The sequence below is a fragment of the Aedes aegypti genome, chromosome 2, assembly GCF_002204515.2.
Source record: "Aedes aegypti strain LVP_AGWG chromosome 2, AaegL5.0 Primary Assembly, whole genome shotgun sequence".
Lineage (NCBI taxonomy): Eukaryota > Metazoa > Arthropoda > Insecta > Diptera > Culicidae > Aedes > Aedes aegypti.
The window spans coordinates 430,749,781-430,772,577 of NC_035108.1; the positions used below are offsets into that span (position 1 = coordinate 430,749,781).

Genomic DNA, 22,797 nt, shown 5'->3' on the forward strand with positions numbered 1-22,797 from the left:
CCATCAGGAATTCGCCCAGGGATTACATCAGAAGTTCTTCCAAAGGTTCCAATAGAAGTTTCGCTAAAGATTGCGAGATCATGAGTTTTTCTAAAGATTTCATCAGGGGGGATTCTATCAGAAGTTCTTCAATGAATTCTATTAGAAAGACTTCTAAGAGATTTCATTTTAAAATCCTCCTGGGACTCCCATCAGAAGTTTTAGGGGTCATTCACAAATTTCACAACGATGTAGGGTGTGGGTGGGTGTCCTTAAGATGTTTTTATATTCATATAAAAACCGTTTCAATAGGGTTTGTTGGTGACAAAATTGATATTTTTTTCGTTATCAAATTTGTGAATGAACCCTTGTCAGTATAGTGTCCATTTCCCGGCCATTTTGTCAGAACTAAAATCCCGGGAAACGGGAAATTCCGAAAATGGATTTTTTGTCCCGTTATGTCCCGGGATGGACACTCTACTTGTCAGGGATTCTATCAGGAATTCTTCTAAAGGTTCCTTTAGGAATTCCTCTAGGGTTATTCTGGGTTCCATCAGGCAATTTTCTACGGATTCCTCCCAGAATTTATTATGGATTCTACCATAATTTTCTTGCAGGGGTTTCTCCAAGGAATTATTCTGTTTTCCTGGAATTTCTCGAGGGATTTCTTCCGGAATTGATCAAGGGATGCTTTCCGAATTTCCTCAAGGAATTAATCTAGGAATTCCTCCCGGATTCTCTTCAAAGTTTCTGTTTATCAGGAATTGCTGCAGTTTTTTTACGAAAGATTTCTAATAAGGATATTATAATCGGAATTATTTAAGAGATTCCTTCCGGAAATTTCTCAAGGGCTTTCTCGTGGAATATCTCCAGGGATTCTTGAGGGATTTTACCAAAATTTCTTATGAAAGGATTCACCAATAATTGTGTAATCCACCAGTGGCTCTATCCTGAGATTCAAAAAGGAATCCCATCAGTGATTCCTCCTAAAATTCTTTCGAAATTCCGATAGGATTTACTCTTAAGAATTCCTGCTAAAAATCTTCCACATAAATCCTTCAGGGATTCCTCTAAGTATTCCACCAGCGGTTCCTCCATGGATTTTATCTGGGATTCGCCTAGGTAATTCTCCAGGATATCCATCAGAAAAACCTACAAGGATTTCAGATGAAATTCTCATAGGAATTCCACTAGAAATTTCTTCAGAAACTTCAACCACATGTTTCCGGTGATTTTACCGCAAATAATCCTCTAGAGGTTCTTCCAAAACAGTCTGGAAAATCCTCCAAGGATTTCGCCAAGATGATCTCCAAGGATCCAATAACGAATTTCTCAAGGGATTCGATCACAATTTCCTATGAAGATTCCTCCAGTAATTCCTTCAGAAACTTCGCCACACTGAAAATAATCCACACGTTCGATCCATATTCTTTTCAACTTGAATCTGTCGTGTCGATTGGCAAGATGAAATGACGAGTAAAACTTCTAATTCTGGTAAGGATTGACTTTGGTTCGAAAGCAAAGTCTTTTGCACATGACTTAAGCGAGTTTTACGATAACGATATTCTTCATAAGTAGAACAAGTTTGCTATCATGCTGAGGACTCACATTTGCCTCACACGTGTAACATATTAAATAACATGTTAATTTAGGGTAAAACGAGCGCCCGTAATTAGTGCCTTGTTTAACTAAATCGCGCAATCGCTAATAAATTTTACAGCAAAGTTTTTGAAAACTTGTGAATTAACGTGTTTTACATTTCAATTTGAATTGTTGATAGCGACTAGTTCTACACGTTTTATTGACATGTTTTGCAATTAGTGAAAATCTACATGTTAAACACGTTGATCGAACATGTAGAATGTTTTCAGTGCGGTATTTTCTCTAATTATTTCATCAGTACTTTTTCGAGAGAGGATTTTTTTAAAGGAATTTTACCAGTAGTTGATCCACGGTTAACACTGGGAATATCACTAGAGTTTCGCCAGAATTTATACCAGAAAAAACCACTTGAGTTTCGCCAGAAGATCTGCCAGAAAATACTTCAAAGGTTTTACTAAGATTTCCCATATTAGAATTTTTTTCAGGGTTATCAGAAATTTCAACCATGGAATTAATCAAAAAATTCCAAAGAGTACACAAAACTTTTTTATTCTGAAAATCCACCAGGAATTCCGTGAAGTATTGAATTAGAACTCCTTTTTTCGACGCTAGGTATTCTACAACATTCCGGAAGATTATTCCTCCTGGGATTCCACTGATATTTACTCAGATAATTAAACAAAGCATTTCTCTGAATACAATCAGGTTGAAAATTTTTTTGAAAATTTTCTGGGGAAATTCAAAAAGAAATTCCCTGAGAGTCCTGGAGGAATTACCAAAGGAAATCCTGGAGAAATTCCTCAATATATCTTTTAAAGCAATCCCAGAAGTAGTTTCTAAAGAATTCGATAGGTTGTTCCTGATGCAATCCTTGGAAAAAAAATCCTGCAAGAAATACTGGAAGGAATTGATGGATGCTTAAGGAATCCTCGTAGGAATTTCTGGTAGATCTTGAAGTAATGCCTGAAGAAATCGCAGTACGAATGTCTCGTAGGGCTCCTCCAGGGATATCACGAAGAATCTTTGAAGGAAACACTGGAGGAATTTATAAAATAATTTATGAAGATTCCCTGGTAGAATTCCCGGAGGATAACCTGGGGGTCCTCTCAAAAAAAAAATGCAAACGGAATCTGTAAAGGAATTCCTGGTAGAATCCCGTGTCGGAAGTTTTGGTGAATTCTTTTGCTGTATTTCTTGTTTAATCCCTGAAGGCTTCCTGGAAGAATTCTTGGTGGCATCCCTTTTGAAATTCTGGGTAGAATCACTGTAAGAGTTCCTGGAGTAAATCTGAATTTCATCTCTCACCTGATCTCACATAAACCTCGTCGCTAAGTACATGTTGTGCTAGTCATTTTCGGTAATACCGACCATTGTTCACTTGGGTTACCCGTATTGGCCAATATCAGCTTAATCAAGAATTTTCAGAACACATTTGTTTGAACATGCTTAAATCTTCCAAAAAACATAATACAGTATATAGTCACGAGCGATGAGCGATCAAATGTTTAAAAAATTTCCAAAAAACTGATCAATGTTACCCCGGGTTGCGGTACTTACAACAAATCCTGGTTTGATAGTTGAATAAATACTGACCGAAAGTCTTGCCGGAATTCCTGGGGAAATTCGAGAGCTGTATTATCCGGAGTTATTTTTTTGCCTAATCATTATTTGACAGACTCAAGCGCTTTTAGGCATTATTGAGCCGAATTCTATTGTTTGATTAAAAAAACAAAAATTGTCTAAAATGCACAAAGTCAAGACAACGAAATGTTTTCATAGTAGGTACCGTAAAAAAATCCTAATGTATTTAGAGCTGTAGAAATCAAAGGCGCTGTAGAAAAGCTATGTACTGATCGGAGGAATATCTGAGGAAATTTGTGAAAGAATCACGAGTCATATTTGAAAATAAAATTGGCTTGGAATTCAAAACAACGAACTTTTTCCATGATACCGTAAATAAATTTGCAGTATGATATGACGACCAATGCCTATTTACTTCGATTGCGTACCCAGGCTCTTCGAAAATGAATGCAATTGACCTTCGAGTGCGGATCGACCTTCAGCAATCTCACTTCGACCAGTTTTCGCAGTTTGGCTTGCGTGCATGTAAATAGCTAGCGTCAGACACTGCGACACACAGCAGCGGTGACGACGATCGATCGTTTGCTCAATGAAAGCAAAAGCTTTCGCTTATCACGTGCGATAACCTGGTGGCAGCAATATTGGCCACAGCGATGTCACGGTCGCGTGTAAAGTCTAATGTGTAAAATTGTTGTTGGAAAATGCTTCTCGTTTAAATTTGTCCATTGATTATTTGGTTTTAAGGTGAAGACGAATCGAAGCCATTCTTCAAATCTTGAAAAGCACAAATCTAGAAAACTAGACAGCCGTTCAAGCTGAAAACATGATTCACTGACTTATAATAACCAATCGATTAAGTTTCCATCTCGAATAGCTGTCTGGTCTCTAGATTTGAGCTTAATTTGTGGAAATGGTATTGTACTAGTTCATCACATGATTTTCAACTGTTTCTACCATTTCACAGAGAAAGCCACCAGCGAAACCAACACACAGGAGAAATGGGGTCTTATAATGGACGTTTGCGACAAAGTGACCAACGGGGCAGTCAATCCGAAGGAATGCTTGAAAACGGTCATCAAACGACTCAACCACAGCGATCCCCATGTAGTCATGCAGGCCATTACGGTATGTGATTAAATGATTTGTCGAATCATGATTTAAATATACGCCTTTTTCAGCTTCTGGATGCTTGCGTGAGTAATTGTGGAAAGCAATTCCACCTGGAAGTGGCATCCAGGGATTTCGAAACCGACTTTCGCAAACTGCTGCAGAAGAGTCAACCCAAAGTTAATACGGTTCGTGTTTTAGATTTTTCATTCCTAATCATCTAAACCTGACTTTGTATTCATCCACCCACAGCGACTGAAACTATGCCTGAAAAAGTGGGCCGAATCGGAATTCAAAAGCGACCCACAGCTAAACCTGATCCCGTCGCTGTACGGGAAGCTACGTGCCGAAGGGTACGACTTCAGTGATCCCTCGGTGACGCCCAAGCGCGAGGTCCCGCTGAGTAAGGATCCAAACGTGGTATCTAGTCAACAGGAGGAAGAAGATATTGCCAAGGCGATCGAACTATCGCTGAAGGAAACCAAGAGCTCGGCGGGCGGCAGCAATCAGTCGCCGAAGATGTCCTCCGGGGGAGGTGCTGCCGCATCGGTAAGTAGCACGCCTTGGACACCTAATGTACAATGATTCGAATCGACTATTTAGCAGGAAAAAAGACTGTTTTCGTTGATTGTAGTGTATAATCATCATGTCTTCAGATAAGTTGATCGTAATTGAGTTTTGCATCTTCATAGAAAAAGTTACATAAGGGGGTCCTTATTCGAGTTTATATTTTAAATCAAACTTTTTTGTTTGAGATTATTATTTATTTGGTTTTTAGCTTGATAAAACCTCGCCAACAATATTTCGCCAATTCATTCGGTTCATGGCCGCTTCTTTCCATTTTCGACTGCGGCCCACGCTCTCCAGTTCCTGGTGCACCTGAGTAATCCACATAGCTCGCTGCGCTCCACGCCTTCTTGAACCAACCGGATCCGAAGCGAACACCATCTTTGCAGGGTTGCTGTCCGGCATTCTTGCCCTGCCCATCGTATCCTTCCAGCTTTGGCCACCTTCTGGATACTGGGTTCGCCGTAGAGTTGGGCGAGCTCGTGGTTCACCCTTCGCCGCCACACGCCGTTTTCCTGCACGCCGCCGAAGATCGTCCTTAGCATTCGGCGTTTGAAAACCCCAAGAGCTTGCAAGTCCTCCTCGGGCATAGTCCACGTCTCACTACCGGACTACCGGTCTTCTGAGCGTTTTGTACATCGTGCATTTTGTGCGGGGGTGAATCTTTCTTGACCGCAGTTTGTTCCACTGATGATGCGCCTTTGTATCTCCCGACTAACATTGTTGTCAGCCGTCAGCAATGACGAACTCGTCCACCGTCTAGGCGGGTCACGAACAGTGATGCATTTTGAACTGAACGCGAGCCAAAAGTGAACTGAACGCGTTCTAATTTTGCACGAGAATCTAGTAAGCATTGAACTCTTGTGCAAGATTCTGCACCTGCTCAAGAACGGCCCGTTCACTTCAAAATGCACAATGAAGCTGAAAACACGAAAAACACTACATCATAACATATTGAATTCCAATCGTTACAAATATATGGCACCTCAAATGTTTGCAAACATCTTTCCAAAACTTTGCAACATTGAAATAAGTCGTGTGTCTGCCATGACGACAGTTTTCATTCCGCGTTCAATTTTCAGCTCGCATGGGTTCAAATTTTTGAACTGCTCAATGTTCAAGCCTACTTGATCCCTCGTTCAAAAGTTTGAACTGGAACGCAAACTGAACGCGTTCAAATGCAACACTGGGTCACGAATAAATAAAACCTCGATTTTGAATCTCCTCCCCCTCTCAGTGGACCACCGTGGACGTTTCGTCAACCCCTATCCCTATCTACTAAACATCCATGTGAACTTTTCAAAACGTATTTTACAAATATCTGGTAGGAAGTCGTCCGTAAATCACGGTGCGTTCATAGGGAGGTGGAGTTTAGAAAACATGACGATTAAAATAAAATTTAGATTGATGACTTGCATTCAATGAAGACATAAATATTTGAGGAGACAAATCAGAGATACCAGAACCTAAGAACAGTTAACTAATTAAAATGTTCTATTGATTGTTCAAAGTTCGAATAATGAATTTGATTGTTTCGTTTAAATAGCAATATCCACGTGAATAACTTTTTTTTATCCCCATCCACCCTCTCCGTTGACTAGCGTGGATTTTTTGTAGCTCTACCCCCTCGAAGTTGTTCACGTGTCCACGCGACCCGTAGTTTCTGTTTGCGGTCTTTAGCATACTTTTAGAGAATGTCATTATTTATTCTATTTACTCATCTGATCTTTAGGTCTTAATGAATGAACTAGTTACATTTATTATGAACAACTTGAACAACTTTGATAAATACACTTTTGCTCTAATTGTTATTTTTTGTAAGGCCATACATTAGACTGATTTTTCCATTTAAAACTGTGAAGACGATTTTTTTTTTAAATAAGGGTAAATCACTTCAAAGTACCTTAAAAAACTAGAAATTTGCCTGTTACTTACAAAATTTCAAGCATGGAGTGAATTTATTGGTCCAGACGATAATCATTAGACCACTGACAAACAGAAGTAACACTTAGAACAAATCGTAAGTTATAGTCGCGAGAACATGTACGCCCAATGCTAAAATTGGTGTGAATCGGCTGTTAAAAGGTGGTCGATGGACAATGATGAATGGAACTAGCTGTATATACTTGAATTGTTCTCAATAAACGAAAAGACGAGGAGGTTTTGTGACTGTTGGAGAAAGCAGCTTTAAAAAAGTTGACCTCCAATGGGGTTTTCCCTGCTACACATTAAAAAAAAAAAACTATCGCTCAAGCCAATTTGTCGGAGAAAAGAGATGTGCGATAATATCAAACCAGTTCAGTACTGCGGGAGCGTGTTCTAACGATTATATTATAATCGGCAACGAGAAGTTGGCTGCCTCGTTTTCTATTCTTTGTTTCGTCGTTTTGAGTGTCCTTCGCTTCCGCAGGTTGCTTCCGTATATTAAGGTGAATCGAAGCCAAACTTTGAATTTTCAAGTGCACAAGACTGGAGAATGTGACAACAGTTCGCGTTGAAAATCAATCAAATTACTTGCTTGTTAGTGATGACCAATGGGATAAATTTTCAACGCGGAGTGCTGTTTGGTTTTCAAGTCTTGTGCTCTTGAACATTTGAGTGGTGGCTTCGGTCTATAATCACCTTAAATTTATCCTTCCTTGCTTTCAGCTAGCGTAGTCGTGTGGTTATTGTGCGTACGCTCTGAAAACATTTTTGGTCGTGGACATGTGTTCGAATCCCGTCGGTGGCAACATTTTTTGTTATTTACCTTAGGATAATTATCGGATATTGGATATATTGGATCAGCGAAAATGAACTGCCCCAGCCGAGCACGTGGATTTTCCCCTGTCCTTTGGTTCAGAAAGGGGTAGGGCGCGTTCTGCCAACTCGGTCGAGGCAGATTTCTTGTGTGAACAAGTTACAACATGGACGTTCTAAAGTGCCAGAATGAAGTGTTGTGCTTGTGGGGAGCACTTGAAGGTGGGATGGAAGGTCATTACTTCGCGTTCGTGCTATACTTCTGCTTATCTATAAAGTTATATACAATAACCGACCCTTAGCTTAACTATTTAAATTAAAAGTTGCAACTACAATAATCGTTTTGAGCTTACTAACATGTCGTCGCGTTAATTTAATCATAATGATCTTTTATCTACATCCGTCGAACCATTCTGAACGGTCGTTGTGAGAATATCACTAAAAACGTCTCACATGCAATAAAGCTGGATTGTCCTACATTGAAACATTAAGGTTTTTGCTCTTTTGGATTCATTTTTTGTTGTTCGTCATCAGTAGTGTTGAGATGTCCTGAATGCCGCACATGGCGTACAGTGATCATTTCCATGGAGTTTCTCGGAAGCTGCATGGGGATTGTTATCATGGGAATCCAAAGAGCAAATTTTGTAGGATTTCATTGTAGCAATAAAGCATGTAACAATCACTAACATTTCTAACATCCGAGAGGAAAGACATGGCAGCGTATTGGCCGAGAAAAGATAAGTATTATGTTTCTGTAAATATTCTTATTACTGATTGCAAGGTGAATAAGATCAACTAAATTTTTAACTAATAACAAACTTGTTCCACAGAGCTATTTACAAAAAACCACACAAAATCCCTCCTTTTCCATATCCTTAGGCAAATCACTTCACTACCGCTATATGTATGACTGATTCATGTTCTTTTGGCCTTGCATCATTCATACGTGTATTGGAAGTCAAGAGTAGAAGCAAAACTTAAAAAACCTTCTGGTCAAAGATGTTGCGTTGCCTACTTCCCAAACTCCAAAACCCCCTCGGTGTATTATGGACGGTGTGAGTTTTCAAACTTATGCTGGAGACTTGGCCCCTGACCCCCTTGTACATCAATAAAAAAAAAATGGCTACTTCTAGAGAAATTATTCATATAATCATTATGGTTTAGAATCATTTCAAGATTCTTATTATATCATCAAAACGTATTTATTTTGACAAAAAAAAATCAAAACTTTGAAAATCGACCAAAAGTTGTTCTTAGAAAAACTATTTTATTAAAAATTTCTCCATCATGAAACTTTGTCCCAAACATCTGGTTACTATTAAAATTCTATGGTGAAAATTTAAAAATATTAAAGATGGGGTTATTGTGTAGTTTAAAATTTAAGTTTTATTTTTATTTTTTTATGAAAATGTATGACATATTTTTTCAGTGTATATTTTTTTTCCTATAGTCTAAACGGTTCACTATAACTTCTTCATAGAACATTTTTATCTGAAACTAGCGGTCCCGGCAAACTTCGTCTTGCCATCAAGTAGGCTGTTGAAAAATGTCATGGAACCTTCATACAAAATGGCATATAAGTATTCGCCCGATTAACCAAATTTTCCGAGAACTTCCCTAAACTTTTTCGTCACACGAACACGTCGGAGCCCTTCAAGAACAAACAGTGAAAAAATTGTGCAAATCGGTTGTCCCGTTCTTGAGCCATTTCGTGACATATAAACACCACTCCATTTTTATTTATAAAGAAGATCAACAGTTTCGGAGTTAGAATTTTTCAAATAAGTTGCATGCAAACATTTACAGGCCATTTGCAAAAGTTATTCTTGAGTCAAAATTATCATTTTTTCTAAAACACTTATTCTACCAAACCAAAAACATGTGCAAAATTTAATCCAAATCGAAGATGGTCGAGTTCTGTGACTGACCGATCTGACATGGAATTCGTCTATAGACAAAGCATTTGTTGAATCTCACACCATCGTTGGTGTTTTAGAAGCTTTCATCACAACGATATTGAACTCGATGACTACATAATGAAAATTGAAAGTAGGTATGCTTCCATTGCCCAGATAGCCGTAGCGGTAAACGCGCAGCTATTCAGCATGACCATGCTGAGGGTCGTGGGTTCGAATCCCACTGGTCGAGGATCTTTTCGTAAAAGAAAATTTCCTGGTTTCCCAGGGCATAGAGTATCATCGTACCTGCCACACGATATACACATGCAAAAATGGTCAATCGGCAAAGAAAGCTCTCAGTTAATAACTGTGGAAGTGCTCATAAGAACACTAATCTGAGAAGCAGACTTTGTCCCAGTTGGGACGTAACGCCAGAAAGAAGAAGAAGATGCTTCCTTTTCCTTTCTAATAAGGCGAAAGTAACAGATAAAAATCATGTCCAAAGCGAAAAATAGAGTCTAAACAGATTAAACAATACAAATAACGAAAAACATTTATGTTTCGTTTACATTTTCCATATAAAAACTATAAATATAAAAACCTACCATAAAACAAGATATGATAATTTTCGCATTTTTTATGGGCCATGCTGTACGTCTAATATGCCAAACGTTTTTAGTACTCATAATCAGTGCTATTGAATGTCATAATTTTGAAAAAATAAAAATAAAACTTGTATAATAAAGTGGTGTGACTGGTGTCGATCATTAAGCATTTCTCTCAAATCGTGTTCGTCCATGCGATTTCGGTGACAAAGTGCAAAGTTGATAATTGAACTGTAGTTATTTAATGAAATACAGTAGTTTTATTGCATTTCTGGTGTACAAGTGTACAAACCATGACAGCTTTCACAAAAATACATTTGGAAAATGAATCTATGTTGCATGTAAGTTGGAATATCCAGCGTAGTGGAACATTCTACGTTTGATACGACGAATAATAGCGCTTACGACGAGGTTGAACGAAACCCTACACATTCGAGGATGGATTACCGACTGGTTAGCTCGTTTCGTGCTTAAGATTTTTTTATCGTGGCAATTTTATGCTTATGTATCTATAAAAAAAAACTTTGTATGATCCGTCAATACAAATGTCGGCATAATAAACCCTTCTCTATATTTTACGTAATTAAAAAAAAGTATACAGGTACTATTTTATTTATTTATTTTTCGGTATTACTAAAAGATAGCCTTCGATTAGTTCGACACTCATTGTGCCATACTATTTGGTCACGTTTCCTTTAAATACTCCTCGAAAATGTACATTGAAGATGACATGCTACTCCCAAGCAATCACCTTAAGTTTAAACTTTTCGATTTCTTCTTCTTCTTCATGGCATTACATCCCTATTGCTTAGAGTTTATTGAGCACTTATTAACTTAGAGCTTTTTGCCAAAGTTGCAATTTTCGCTTTAGGATATTGTGTGGCAGGTACGACGATACCTTAGGTTCAGGGAAGTCTAGGAAATTTTCATTACGAAAAGATCCTAAAAGATCCTGACACTTTCAGCATTGCTTTGCTTTGTAACCATGGACATTACCATTAGGCTAAGAACAGCCCAATTTACTCAGCTCAATGAACATTTAGATCAAGAGTGTCTTCAGCAAAATTGTTCATAATAACATTTTCTAAAAATCTAAAATCAACGAAAACAGAGAAACAAAAATTTTTTTGTGCTAAAATGTCGATGTGGACCATTGTGTCATGGTGCTATAGTTTGCTAAGTTAATCTTCTTTGTTTCAACAGAGCTCTATCTACCCGTCGTTGCTGTCGTCCTCGGCACCGGTTGTAGAACCGAGAAAAGTAAGCTAGTGTATTTTGATGAATCACTTCAGGAAGTTTACAATATTTGCTTTTCCAGGTTCGTGCTCTGTATGACTTTGAGGCAGCTGAAGATAACGAACTAACGTTCCACACGGGGGAAATCATCATGGTGTTGGACGACAGCGACCCAAACTGGTGGAAAGGACAGAACCAACGTGGGGAGGGATTATTTCCATCTAACTTTGTTACGTCAGATCTGAATGCGGAACCGGAGGGAACTACCAAGAGCAAGAAAAATGTACAATTTTCCGATGAGCAGAAAAAGGACGAAGAGGAGAAAGTGAGGGAGCAGGTAGTGGAAATTGATGAGGAGAAAATTGATCGACTGTTGCACTTGTTGCATGAAGCAGATCCAGAGGACCCTTCAGCGGACACCGATGAGATGCTACAGCTGGAGCAAATGGTCAATCAAATGGGTCCATTGATAGATACCGAACTGGAGCGAGTTGATCGAAGGCACGCTCAGTTGACTCAATTGAGTGCTGATCTGGTGGAAGCGATAAACTTATATCACACGCTAATGCGTGAACCGGATCGCTCGATGATGATGGGACCTCCCGGGTACGGAATGGGAGGATATCCAGGCCAACCTCAAATGTCCGGAATGTACAGTATGCCCGGAATGTATGGTCAGAATATGCCAGGAATGTATCCAGGAATGGGAGGTATGCCTGGTGCTATGCCACCATATGGTATGGGTCAGCTTCGACACGATATGGCTCAGATGGGTGTAAGTGCGGTACCTCAGTTTCCTCCTCCCCAACAAGCAATGCCTACAATGTCTCAGAGTGGACCTTCTAGTCTACCACCCCAGCAAATCCCTACCAGTGGAGCTCCTACTGGTATGCATGGCTTAGTGCAACAACCAACAGCTGCAGGACAGCCTCCAATGCACCAACATATGCCCAATCAACCGGGAACTCAACAACCGCAGGCCACTCAGTCTCAACCTATGCCAAATATGCCAATGCAGCAACCACCCAGTAGTGCAGCTCCCCATATGATGAACATGAATCACATGCAGTCTCAATTGCCACCCAATTTTTCGAATCCCACATCGCCCCCTCCGGTAGTTAGTTCAGGTCCCGCATCTTTGCCTCCACCGCAACAACAGCAGCCTCCACAGATATCGAATCAACCGGTTCCTCGACCACAGATACCACCACAACATCATTCTCTACCAGTTTCCGCCCCTTCCGGAAGCTTTCCCCCATACGGAGCAGTGCCACAGTCTCAACCAAATGGACCTGTCCCCCATTCGCAACCACCAACAGCAACCGCTCCGCCTCCCATGAACATGAACCACCATCCTCATCCTCAACAGCAGCAAATGGCACCGGTCCCGCCCTACCAGTCCTTACCACCCTACATGCAAATTCCACCCGGAAACGCTCCCGGAGGATTTCCTCACCATCATCACATGCTGGGCCACATGATGCCACCACCCGGATCGCCCCTTGCCATCAACACGGCCACCAATTCGCCGCAGAACATTCCAATCTATCAGCAGCAACGGTAAGCCCTTTCCTCCCCTCGCCCTCCCCCCTTATCGAGATACTTTTACATAGAAATTTTCCTACATCGATACACAAGCGCTTTCGGGACGGGTTGTCGTCTCACTGTACATAAACACTATTGTGGAGAAAAGTTGAGATATTCTCTCACGGCAAGCACCTGATTTTAATCGATTTGATAATGTTTCGTTGTTGATCTTTTCGCATTAGTGCATTCGACTGCGTTGTGCCCGGATTCTATAACATTTCCCCGAATACCATTAGCCCCGAGGATCATCACCCCGAAAACAGTCAATGACCCGAATGGGCAAGCACCCTGAAAACTAAGACCCCGAATAGTCTGTCACCTCGAATTTTACATAAGGATTCGACTAATGAGCACCATATGAAATAACAAGTTGACCAAATCTTCTCTTGTTCGTTGGAGGTTATTGTCGACCAATTTGTCTCTAACACATATGACAAAGCGAACTTCTCAATGGAACGAAGTGTTCCCTATCTCAAAATATAATTGACTCAGTATACCATAACAACGGTACTAGCCTGGAAGCCGCTGACCTAAATATAATATACTACTTGATTTTGATTTGAATGCATGTTATTGTTGTTAGACATTTATCCTTCTTTTAATCATCAGCTAACTAATTTTTGGTAATATGAGTTGGCAGCCATAATCATTATTTTAAAAATTGATTCATAGGCAACTAATTGGTTGATGTTTGTTTGATCATGAGCTCTTAAAGCTTGTCTTATTGCTTTACAATGTTCGAGATTTAGTATAGCTAGCTCAAAAAGACTTAAAATTTGCTCTTAACTCTATTTTCTAGTACACTACAAGGATAGATGTCTTCAAAGTTTTGAGAATCTCTTGTAGTGTGGGCCTTTTCGGGTTTAATTGAGTTTATTAAAGTTTTTAATACTAATAAGTTCTAAAATGAGTATTACCGACATGATGCTAACAACAACTTGTAGCAAGAGAAATTACTAAAAATGTTACTTGGGCATATTCTAGAATGGCACTAGGCTATGGTTCTAAAAATCTCAGATAAAAATGTTAACTGATAAAACTGACAACTATTTTAAACAACACGTCGCCAAAGAACAGCCGAAGATAATGATGTGTCATTCTGGGTAATGGTTTTCAGGGTACTGGTCCCCGGGTAGACGGTTTTCGACGTAACGGTATTCGGGGAAGGGTTATAGGACCGTTGTGCCCTATTTGCCGAGGCACTTGCGATAATTGTTTCCACTTTTAAATCCGTAGCAAGAAGAAGCCTAACATTCAAGACTCAACCCCCTCCCCACGATTCGAACGGTGATCGCTGGCGGCATTGATTTGCGTTTTTCCTTTCGGTTTCGGCAAAGGTAGATTCTGCGATAAGGAGTTTGCTTACTCGAGCTGCGTTTTGATATACCTTCATCCTATGCATGTTATAGCGAATAAAGAAATGAAAGAGGAAAATTATGATCATATAAAACACTAAATTACTATGATTATATGAATATTATGTATTTAAACTGAAGTAATATAAAACAATATTAAAATAATTGATAGAATTATCCATTCCCGTCAGATCCAACAGCTAGATTCTAAATCTGAATGTTTCTTTTTGTAAAATTTATTTTGATAGTTTAATTTTTCTTGTTTCGTTTTTTTAAGTTCATACACATTCAGAAAATTTCGAAGGCGTTTAATAGTGATCGAAGTTTTGATAAGTTTAGTGAATTACATAAATTTTACACAAGTACCGTAAAAACTCCACTCAGCAATTAGAATTTCGGTAAAAGTTCCGGATGAGCCAAAGCGAATTTTATGGAAAATTGTTGAAAAAAGGAAACTAATCTAGAATACGGGAGTGGGATCTGACGGGACCGGTTTACAGATGGAAGACAAATACCCGCGCTTAGAAATGCAGAGGATGGTCGTAAAACTGCAATGGTTTATAAATGTCAAACGATCATCAATTTGATTTTGAACGTTAGTTGACTAGATATTGACAGAAAAGCGATCGTATAACCGGTTCGAAGTCCAAATTCAAGTTCGAAGGCATTGCAGTTATCGATCATCTGACGTATGGTTTGAATTGAAGGCAAAACGTAAGGCGAACGGGTTTATAAAAATGTGTAATATAATGAGATAAGGTGTACAACCGAGCTGAGAAACCAACAGCGGTTTAATAAAGATTATTCGATAATACATTAAAGTAAAAAAAAAGTTAACCGACTAGTGGCTGGAGATTATTCATCCGAACATCCTTGGAATTAACTTTAAAAGGCTTACTATAGCCATGATTCAGACGGTAAGTTCACCATCACAAAGCGTAGGAGCTTAGTTCTATTAGGTAGCTACTTCGTACCTGCTATAGCTTAGAATAACGCCATTGCTGGGCGTATTGTAGTGCTCTATCGTTGTCGGTTTTGGGTTATACCTACTTTGGTCTTCGCACGTTGCGGACCTTAATAGGTTACGTTATCCACCAAGGCCCTACGCGCAACAGCAACACGTATTTTCACTACAACTACTTCAAACACATTTCCATCAAACATACCTCAGCACCAGCACCGCTAGGCCCACCTCTATTTCTATCTGCGACCATTTGCTTTGTTTCTGTGGGATTTATGGAGAAACATTCAGAATAATTTGAACGTAAATTTTGCTGGAAAAAGTGAGTATGTATATCTTTAAAATGAAAACGTTTTTTGTTATCCATTGTCAATAATCCATGTATCAGAATGTATTAGAAGCGCACTTTGTCTGAATTGTGCTTAAAATTTGAAAAGTTAGTTGTTCTGGGTCGTTAAAAATTGTACGACAGTAGATTTTATATTACTTTACAATACCCTGTGTGTTCAAATCCGTTATCCCCTCAAGTTTTTATGGACTGTAAAACAACGATTTGACTTTTTCAAATCACCTACAACCTTAGTCTTGAAAACAATCTTAGAGAGAAGACATGCTTCAGCATTCAGCAAATGTGATATTTACAATGCCTAACAAAATTTCTTAGCATTTCATACGATAGTAAGCAATAATTGAATATTGTACGTAAATAGCCATCAGACTTAAGGGGGGTCGCTGCCCCTTCGCATTCTTACAAAGGCAGGTCGAACCTCACCTCATTTTGTCCCAATTCGATCGATGAACTTTATTTTATACTCTATATGGATTTCAGGGAAATAAAAATATCCGTAGTTAATTAAATATAAATAAATTTTCAGTATATTTTGCCAAGTTTACGTTTTTTCCCAATCAAATAAAATTACATAGAACTTAAATGGAGCCTTTCCTAGCCGAGTAGTTAGAGTCCGCGGCTACAAAGCAAAGCCATGCTGAAGATGTCTGGGTTCGATTTCCGATCGGTCCAGGATCTTTTCGTAATGGAAATTTCCTTGACTTCCCTGGGCATAAAGTATCATCGTACCTGCCACACGATATACGAATGCAAAAATGGTAACTTTGGCAAAGAAAGCTCTCAGCTAATAACTGTGGAAGTGCTCATTGAACACTAAGCTGTGAAGCAGGCTCTGTCCCAGTGAGAACGTAATGCCAAGAAGCAGGAGAAGAAGAATAATTTGAATGGATTATGTGCAAATATTTAACAGGAAACTTATATCAGCGAAACAAGTTCACCCTCCTAATTCTGTTTTAACTAAAATTCCAACACTATTATTAACAGGGTAAAAGCAAAGGGGTGCACTGTGTATTATTTTCTCGATTTCATGCGCTTTTTGAATAGCGCCAAAACCGTTGATTTTAGCGATATAGTTTGTTCGGAGAAGTTTCGTGGTATATTAAAGCGCAACTTTTGATGAAAAAAGTTTTGTAATCAATCCACCTAGCAGTGAGATAGAAAAACTATTTCTTCAAAACATTTAGATAGACATATGGTGTCTTCAGCAAAGTTGTAGAATTAGCAATTTGAAACAACTTTGTCTAAGATACGATTTTTCTATCTCTTATAATCATACTTTTTATCATAACATTTTTCCAAGATTTTTAACATTTTTTGTGTTTTCTACAATTACTCTTTTCTCAAGGGGTAGTTTATGCCTCTATAACTGGCTTCGGCACAAAATGGCGCGGACAACTCTTACAAATCATGAATGTACCATATCTGCCCTTTTGGCATTTGGTAAAAACTTTTGTCTATAAGCGTCTTTGCTTGGGTTTTTACTATCAAACAAATAAGCCTTATTAAAACGAAATTGGACTGATAAATCTTTTGCTTCAAGAGATAGAGAGGTGCGATGTTCAGCAAAATCACGCGTTTTCAGATGTTTAACAACTTTCTAGAAAACATGAAAAATGTTAAAAATTTAAGTAAAAAGTTATGAAAAAAAAATGATTTTAAACAAGTATTTTCATACAAATTTGTGTGCTTTGTGTTAAAAAATTCGTAACTCTTTTACAAGATTTTTAACATTTTTCATGTCTTCTACAAAGCTGTTCAACATCTTAAAACGCGTGTTTTTGCTGAACATCGCACCTCTCTATCTCTCAAAGTAAAAGAATTATCAGTTGAATTCGTTTTAATAAAGCTTATTTGTTTGATAGTAAAAACCCATGCAAAGACGCTTATAGACAAAAGTTTTTATCAAATGCCAAAAGGGGAGACATGGAACTTTCATGATTTGTAAGAGTTGTCTGCGCCATTTTGCGTCGAAGCCACAAAATAGAGGCCTAAACTGCCCTTTAAAAAAAGAGTAATTCATGAATAACTTTGTTACTTCAAAAGATGTAATAACATGTTCAGCAGAAACAAAAAATAGTTTTTCTATCTCACTGCTAGGTGGATTGATCACAAAACTTTTTTCATCAAAAGTTGCGCTTTAATATACCAAGAAACTTCTCCGAACAAACTATATCGCTAAAATAAACGGTTTGGGCGCTATTCAAGAAGCGCATGAAATCGAGAAAATAAAACACAGTGGGGTGTAAGTGAGGATAGGCCTGACCATCAATTCTACCAAGGGTGTAAGTGACAAATCAATAGTTTTGAGAAAATCGTCCGGGTTCTCTGTTGAATATTATCTTTGCTTGTCTTTTTTCCGGCATACGGGCCGCTTTTCTGCACACCGGCTCTCCTGATAGCACCTTCGAGCGCTTAATATAGCAAGTTAGAAAGAGCGTCACCCTGCTTTGAAATCTACAAACAGATGAGTCTGCATGTTGTACTCCCGGAATTTATCTAGGATTTGACGCAGGGTAAACATTTGATCCGTCGTTGATCGGCCCTCTCGAAAACCAGCTTGGTATTCGCCGACAAAGGACTCCTCATACGGTCTCAATCTGTTGAACAGAATTCCAGACATGATTTTGTACGCCGAATTAAGAAGTGTTATTTCTCTCTCGGTAATTGGCGCACTACAGTCGATGCCCTTTATTGTACAAAGGGCAAATGAGACCTTCCGACTAATTAGTAGGCGTTCGTTCTTCCTCTCATATCCTCGAAATTATACGGTGAAGGAGTTCGTGCAGCTGCTCACTTCCGTGTTTGAGAAGTTAGGCCGGCAGCTCGTCGTTCCCAGCAGCTTTGTTGTTCTTCAGCCCCTTGATAGCTTTCTTCACCTCATCTAGCGTTAGAGGTTCCACAGCCTGTCCATCGTCATCGATTTGGATTCTGTTACCAGATCCACTTCCGTAATCTCTGTGTAACAATGACTCGAAGTACTTTTTACACCTGGCGGCCACCATTGTTTTATCCGTCAGCAAGTTTCCTTCACGGTCGTTGCACATGGCGGGAGACGGTGCTGTTTTTCTCCACACACTATTGACGGATTCGTAGAACCGTCGCATGTCGTTCTGTTTCATAGCTTTTTGCACTTGAGAAATTACTGCCTCTTCATGCTCCTTTTTCTTTCTGCGATGGATCCGTTTTTAGGCTGCCCTTGCTTCCTTGTACCGCTCTCTGCTCTGACGGGTACCAGACACCAACATCCGGCTTCTTGCCAAGTTCTTCTCGTTCGTTATTCTCTGGCACTCCTTGTCGAAACAACCGTTTCTTGGTCTTCGTTGAGCGGTACTTACCACTTCTCGCGCTACTGTACTCACCACTCCATGGACTGACTCCCACAGATCGCTGAGGTTGACGCTTTGGTTGATTTCGCTAATCCGCTCGTCGAGCTTTTGATGGTAGTCGCTGCTACACCATCCGCTGACATGCGTTGGATATTGAAACGCGATTCCTAGAACTCGAAACGGTTGCAGTCTGAGTCGATATTAGAAGAGGACCCCTGAAAGTTCTTACATCGATGACAACGGAGAAATGTCGGCCGTCTACCAGAACATGGTCGATTTGGTTTCAAAGTTCGCCATTTGGGTGTTGCCAGGTTTGCTTGCGAATATCTTTGCGCGCAAAGTAGGTGTTAATGATGGCCATCCCCCTGGTGACAGCAAAGTTCACTAAACGTAGGCCGTTGTCGTTGGTAACAGAGTGAAGGTTCTCTGTACCAATGATAGGGCGAAACAAGTCCTCTTTTCCGACCTGCGCATTAGCGTCGCCGAAGACAATTTTCACGTCGTGTTTTGGGCATTCTCCATAGGTCTTGTCGAGTCATTCGTAAAACGCGTCCTTCACGTCATCGGGTTTGTCGTTAGTCGGTGCATAGACTTTGATCAGGCTGTAGTTGAAGAACTTGCCCCGAATCCTCATTACGCAGATCCGCTTGTTGATCGGCCTCCACCTAATAACGCGCTTCATCTGCTTCTCGACAGTGTTGTGAAAAACTCAATTTCTCATAACTCACGCTTGAGATTTTTCATGCGTGAGTTGTCAATCACGCAACTCAGCAGTCAAAAAATCATGGATGAGTTGGCTCACTTTTTTGACTCATTGTCTCGTATTTCCACAGTTTACTCACACACGGCAATAATTTCTTGTTAGTCTGGTAAAATTATAGTAATCCTTTCTAACGTAAACAACCACATTCGAGTTTCACGAGTTTTTGACGGGTTTTGCGACTGAATCATTTTTTTACGGTTTGAGTTGATTGAGTGATTTTGCATCAACATCTCAAGCGTGAGATTTGCGAAGTAGATCTCTAATGAGTTTGCTCTCACGGGAGAAGCGTATTGATAAAGATTTGAGTGAGAGTCTATCAACACTGCTTCCCGATCACTATGAAACTGATTCCGTGTTCAGCTTTATCGCCACCACTGTGGTAGATGTTGTATTATTTGAATGCGGTGTTAGCGACGGGGTCTACAGCTCTGAATTCACGTTCTCCAGATATTAGTAAACGCACTTCCTGAATAGCAGCCACGCACACGCCAACTTTTCGCAATTCACGAGCCAAAAGACTCACTCGTCTAGGTTCATTTAAGATCCTGACGTTCCAGGTATCGAGTTTCCAATCATAGTCCTTATTTCGTTGCCGAAAATAACGTTCGTTTCTTTTTCTTTCTCCATTTTTCGTGGTGGATAATGAAATCGGTATGCTACCTTACCGGGGTCGTGCTACCTACATCACGTTGATGGGACTGCTATCTTGGGTGTAGCTGACGTGATACAGTGTTTCATACTCAGCCGCTGGATGCCAGAACAGACGCTGTTTGAGCCGCACCTCCTGGTGTACAGACGCTCAAAACGTACCTCCTCACTCTAGCTGATGTCAGAAGGACAACAGTGCCCAGGCTGCACTACCAGCTAAGTACGCAACCCGTAGCTGGCGGTCTTTGTCATCATTTGACCCGTGGAAGACACATTCAAGCGTAACGCGACACCACGAGGAACCGACTTTCATTATCAAATTAGGCCTGTTCTCGGAAATATGCCTTGTGACCATGTGATTAAACAGGTTTTATATCTTGCATATTAAATGTACTTGATGTTGTGACATTCATTTTGAAACATAACACTGTATATATGGTAACTAAAAGCAGTTGCATTTCGTAACGTGACACCATCGCTGAAATGCACTTTTTTAACCCTTCAGTCGTCGCGCTGTTTGCCACCGTCAGAACCACCACGCTGATGCTGAGTACGATGAGCGAGGTTTTTTCACCACTGTTGTACAAAATACAACAGCGCGACGACTGAAGGGTTAAACATCACTCTATAATCGCCTATATCTGCTATGCTATAATTTTTACAATCCGGGTTTGTTCTAGGCAATCCTTCTATGTAATGATAAAAATCAGAGTTTGACTTCAAACTGGAAGGAAATATTGAATAATGGACGGTCCATGGATCGATGCACGAGTTCACTAGTTTGACGTTTGAGCGGTGCCGAATTCACTCGTTGCCATGGTCACTTAAATAACACGGCACCGCTCAAACGTCAGATAGTGAACTCGTGCATCGGTCCATTGCAGAAATTATTGAAGTTATTTGATCTGCCACTTGAGTGAAAAGAACTAAGCATGTCGGTATTTTTTTCGCATGGCTGCATATGAAAACAACTTCTACCCCATCAACTCAAAATTAGGTTAACGCACGAACCCCCAGAATTGAGTGGAATGAACTCACTTTTGAGTACTTCATTTTCTCCGTGTAGCTGAATCATGGAGTACACTCAGGCAAAATTTCTATGGATATTCATTGGTTTGACTTATGTTTATTAGCCACAAGAAATCGGTAAGCAATTCATTAAATCGCCTTATGAATTTATTTGAACGATGCCGATCTGGTATCTCGCTCATTTCATAAAACTGCATTATGAATATTGATAATAAATATTAAGAATCCATTCTTACAGCGTTATGAAATTCACTATTGGTTAAAATGAAAATTATTATCCCACATTTCGTTTTTATTCAGGGTTGTTTATATATTTCACTGAGGTTATTATTAGGGTTTTCGGTGCATTATTTTGCTTCACCTTGAAAAATAGATTGTGTGGAAATCGAATTCGTATCCACATCGCTGATTCATAACTTGTTGCAACACGACGGAATGAATGAAAAATCGGTTTTCACGCAATGATTAATCCATTTTCCAAAGCGAAGCAAATATTGAAAAAAAAAATTGCAATTAAGCTTAATTATGAAATATTTTATTTAAAAATTTAATTATCAGTTTGTAAACAGAACCATCGATATCCATTTATAGTACCGGGTACCCCCGTTGGTTTGACCACATTTAATCTGAACACTTTTTAATTTGTATCCCGCTAATTTGCACATCGTTCAGATTAAAAATGGTTCAAACGTCATTTAGCACATGGAACGGAGTAAAGTGGAATGGAACGCTGTGGAACAAAATGCAGAATCAAAACAAAACAGTGAAAGAGGTAACCAGAAACACGTTTCTAGGGTGACTAGATGTTCAAATTAAAAATGAACCCCGATGGTTTGCATGAGGTACCGTTCAAATTAACGGGGGTGTACGGTATTGTACATAGAATTTGTAGTGTCATGAAATATTGTTCTTATAATAGAATCTAGTCTAAGCCTAAAATTACACAACCACGATTATTGTTTTTTTTTAACATACTTCGAGCAAGAATCTTACGAAGAGTTAATCAGCCTTGTTTAATTATTTCACTTTATTTCTCGTTTACAATTTACATTTTATTATAAATCTTATTGCATAAACAATTTGTTATTCTTATATCTCTTAACAAACCTCTTCCTCAAAATCGCTGTTTTTTCGAAAATAATATTTGTTCTTAGCTTCATGTACACTAAACGGCGATCCATCGATTGTGTCAATGTTCAAAACGCACATTGTATCAGATCTTTCTATTGCTTCAAGCGCTAATAAATGTTCTTCAAAATCTCCAGATCTCCATTTTCTACAAATTAGAAATATTTCATGTTCTTTTTTGACAAATTCCTCAATTTCAAACAGATCTACTATTTCATTTTGTGTCTTGGTGACAAACTGGCCCATGGTAAATTTAGTGCCTTTCAACGTAATAGCCTGAGCAAACTGCAATTTTTCGTCCACTTGAAATGGACAGGGTGATACTATATTCGAATTG

General features: G+C 39.3%; 1 protein-coding gene across 1 annotated transcript in view; it reads left to right on the forward strand.

Moving 5' to 3' along the window:
- LOC5573954 (signal transducing adapter molecule 2) overlaps window positions 1–15,093 on the forward strand; it is a 28,687-nt gene extending 13,594 nt beyond the window's left edge. The window contains exons 2-7 of the mRNA XM_001654942.2: window positions 4,127–4,287; window positions 4,341–4,457; window positions 4,522–4,818; window positions 11,282–11,338; window positions 11,397–12,874; window positions 14,138–15,093. Of these exons, the coding sequence (XP_001654992.2) occupies window positions 4,127–4,287; window positions 4,341–4,457; window positions 4,522–4,818; window positions 11,282–11,338; window positions 11,397–12,874; window positions 14,138–14,192 (2,165 nt within the window). The 3' untranslated portion in view covers window positions 14,193–15,093. The remainder of the gene's footprint in view (window positions 1–4,126; window positions 4,288–4,340; window positions 4,458–4,521; window positions 4,819–11,281; window positions 11,339–11,396; window positions 12,875–14,137) is intronic.
- The last annotated feature ends 7,704 nt before the right edge of the window (window positions 15,094–22,797 follow it).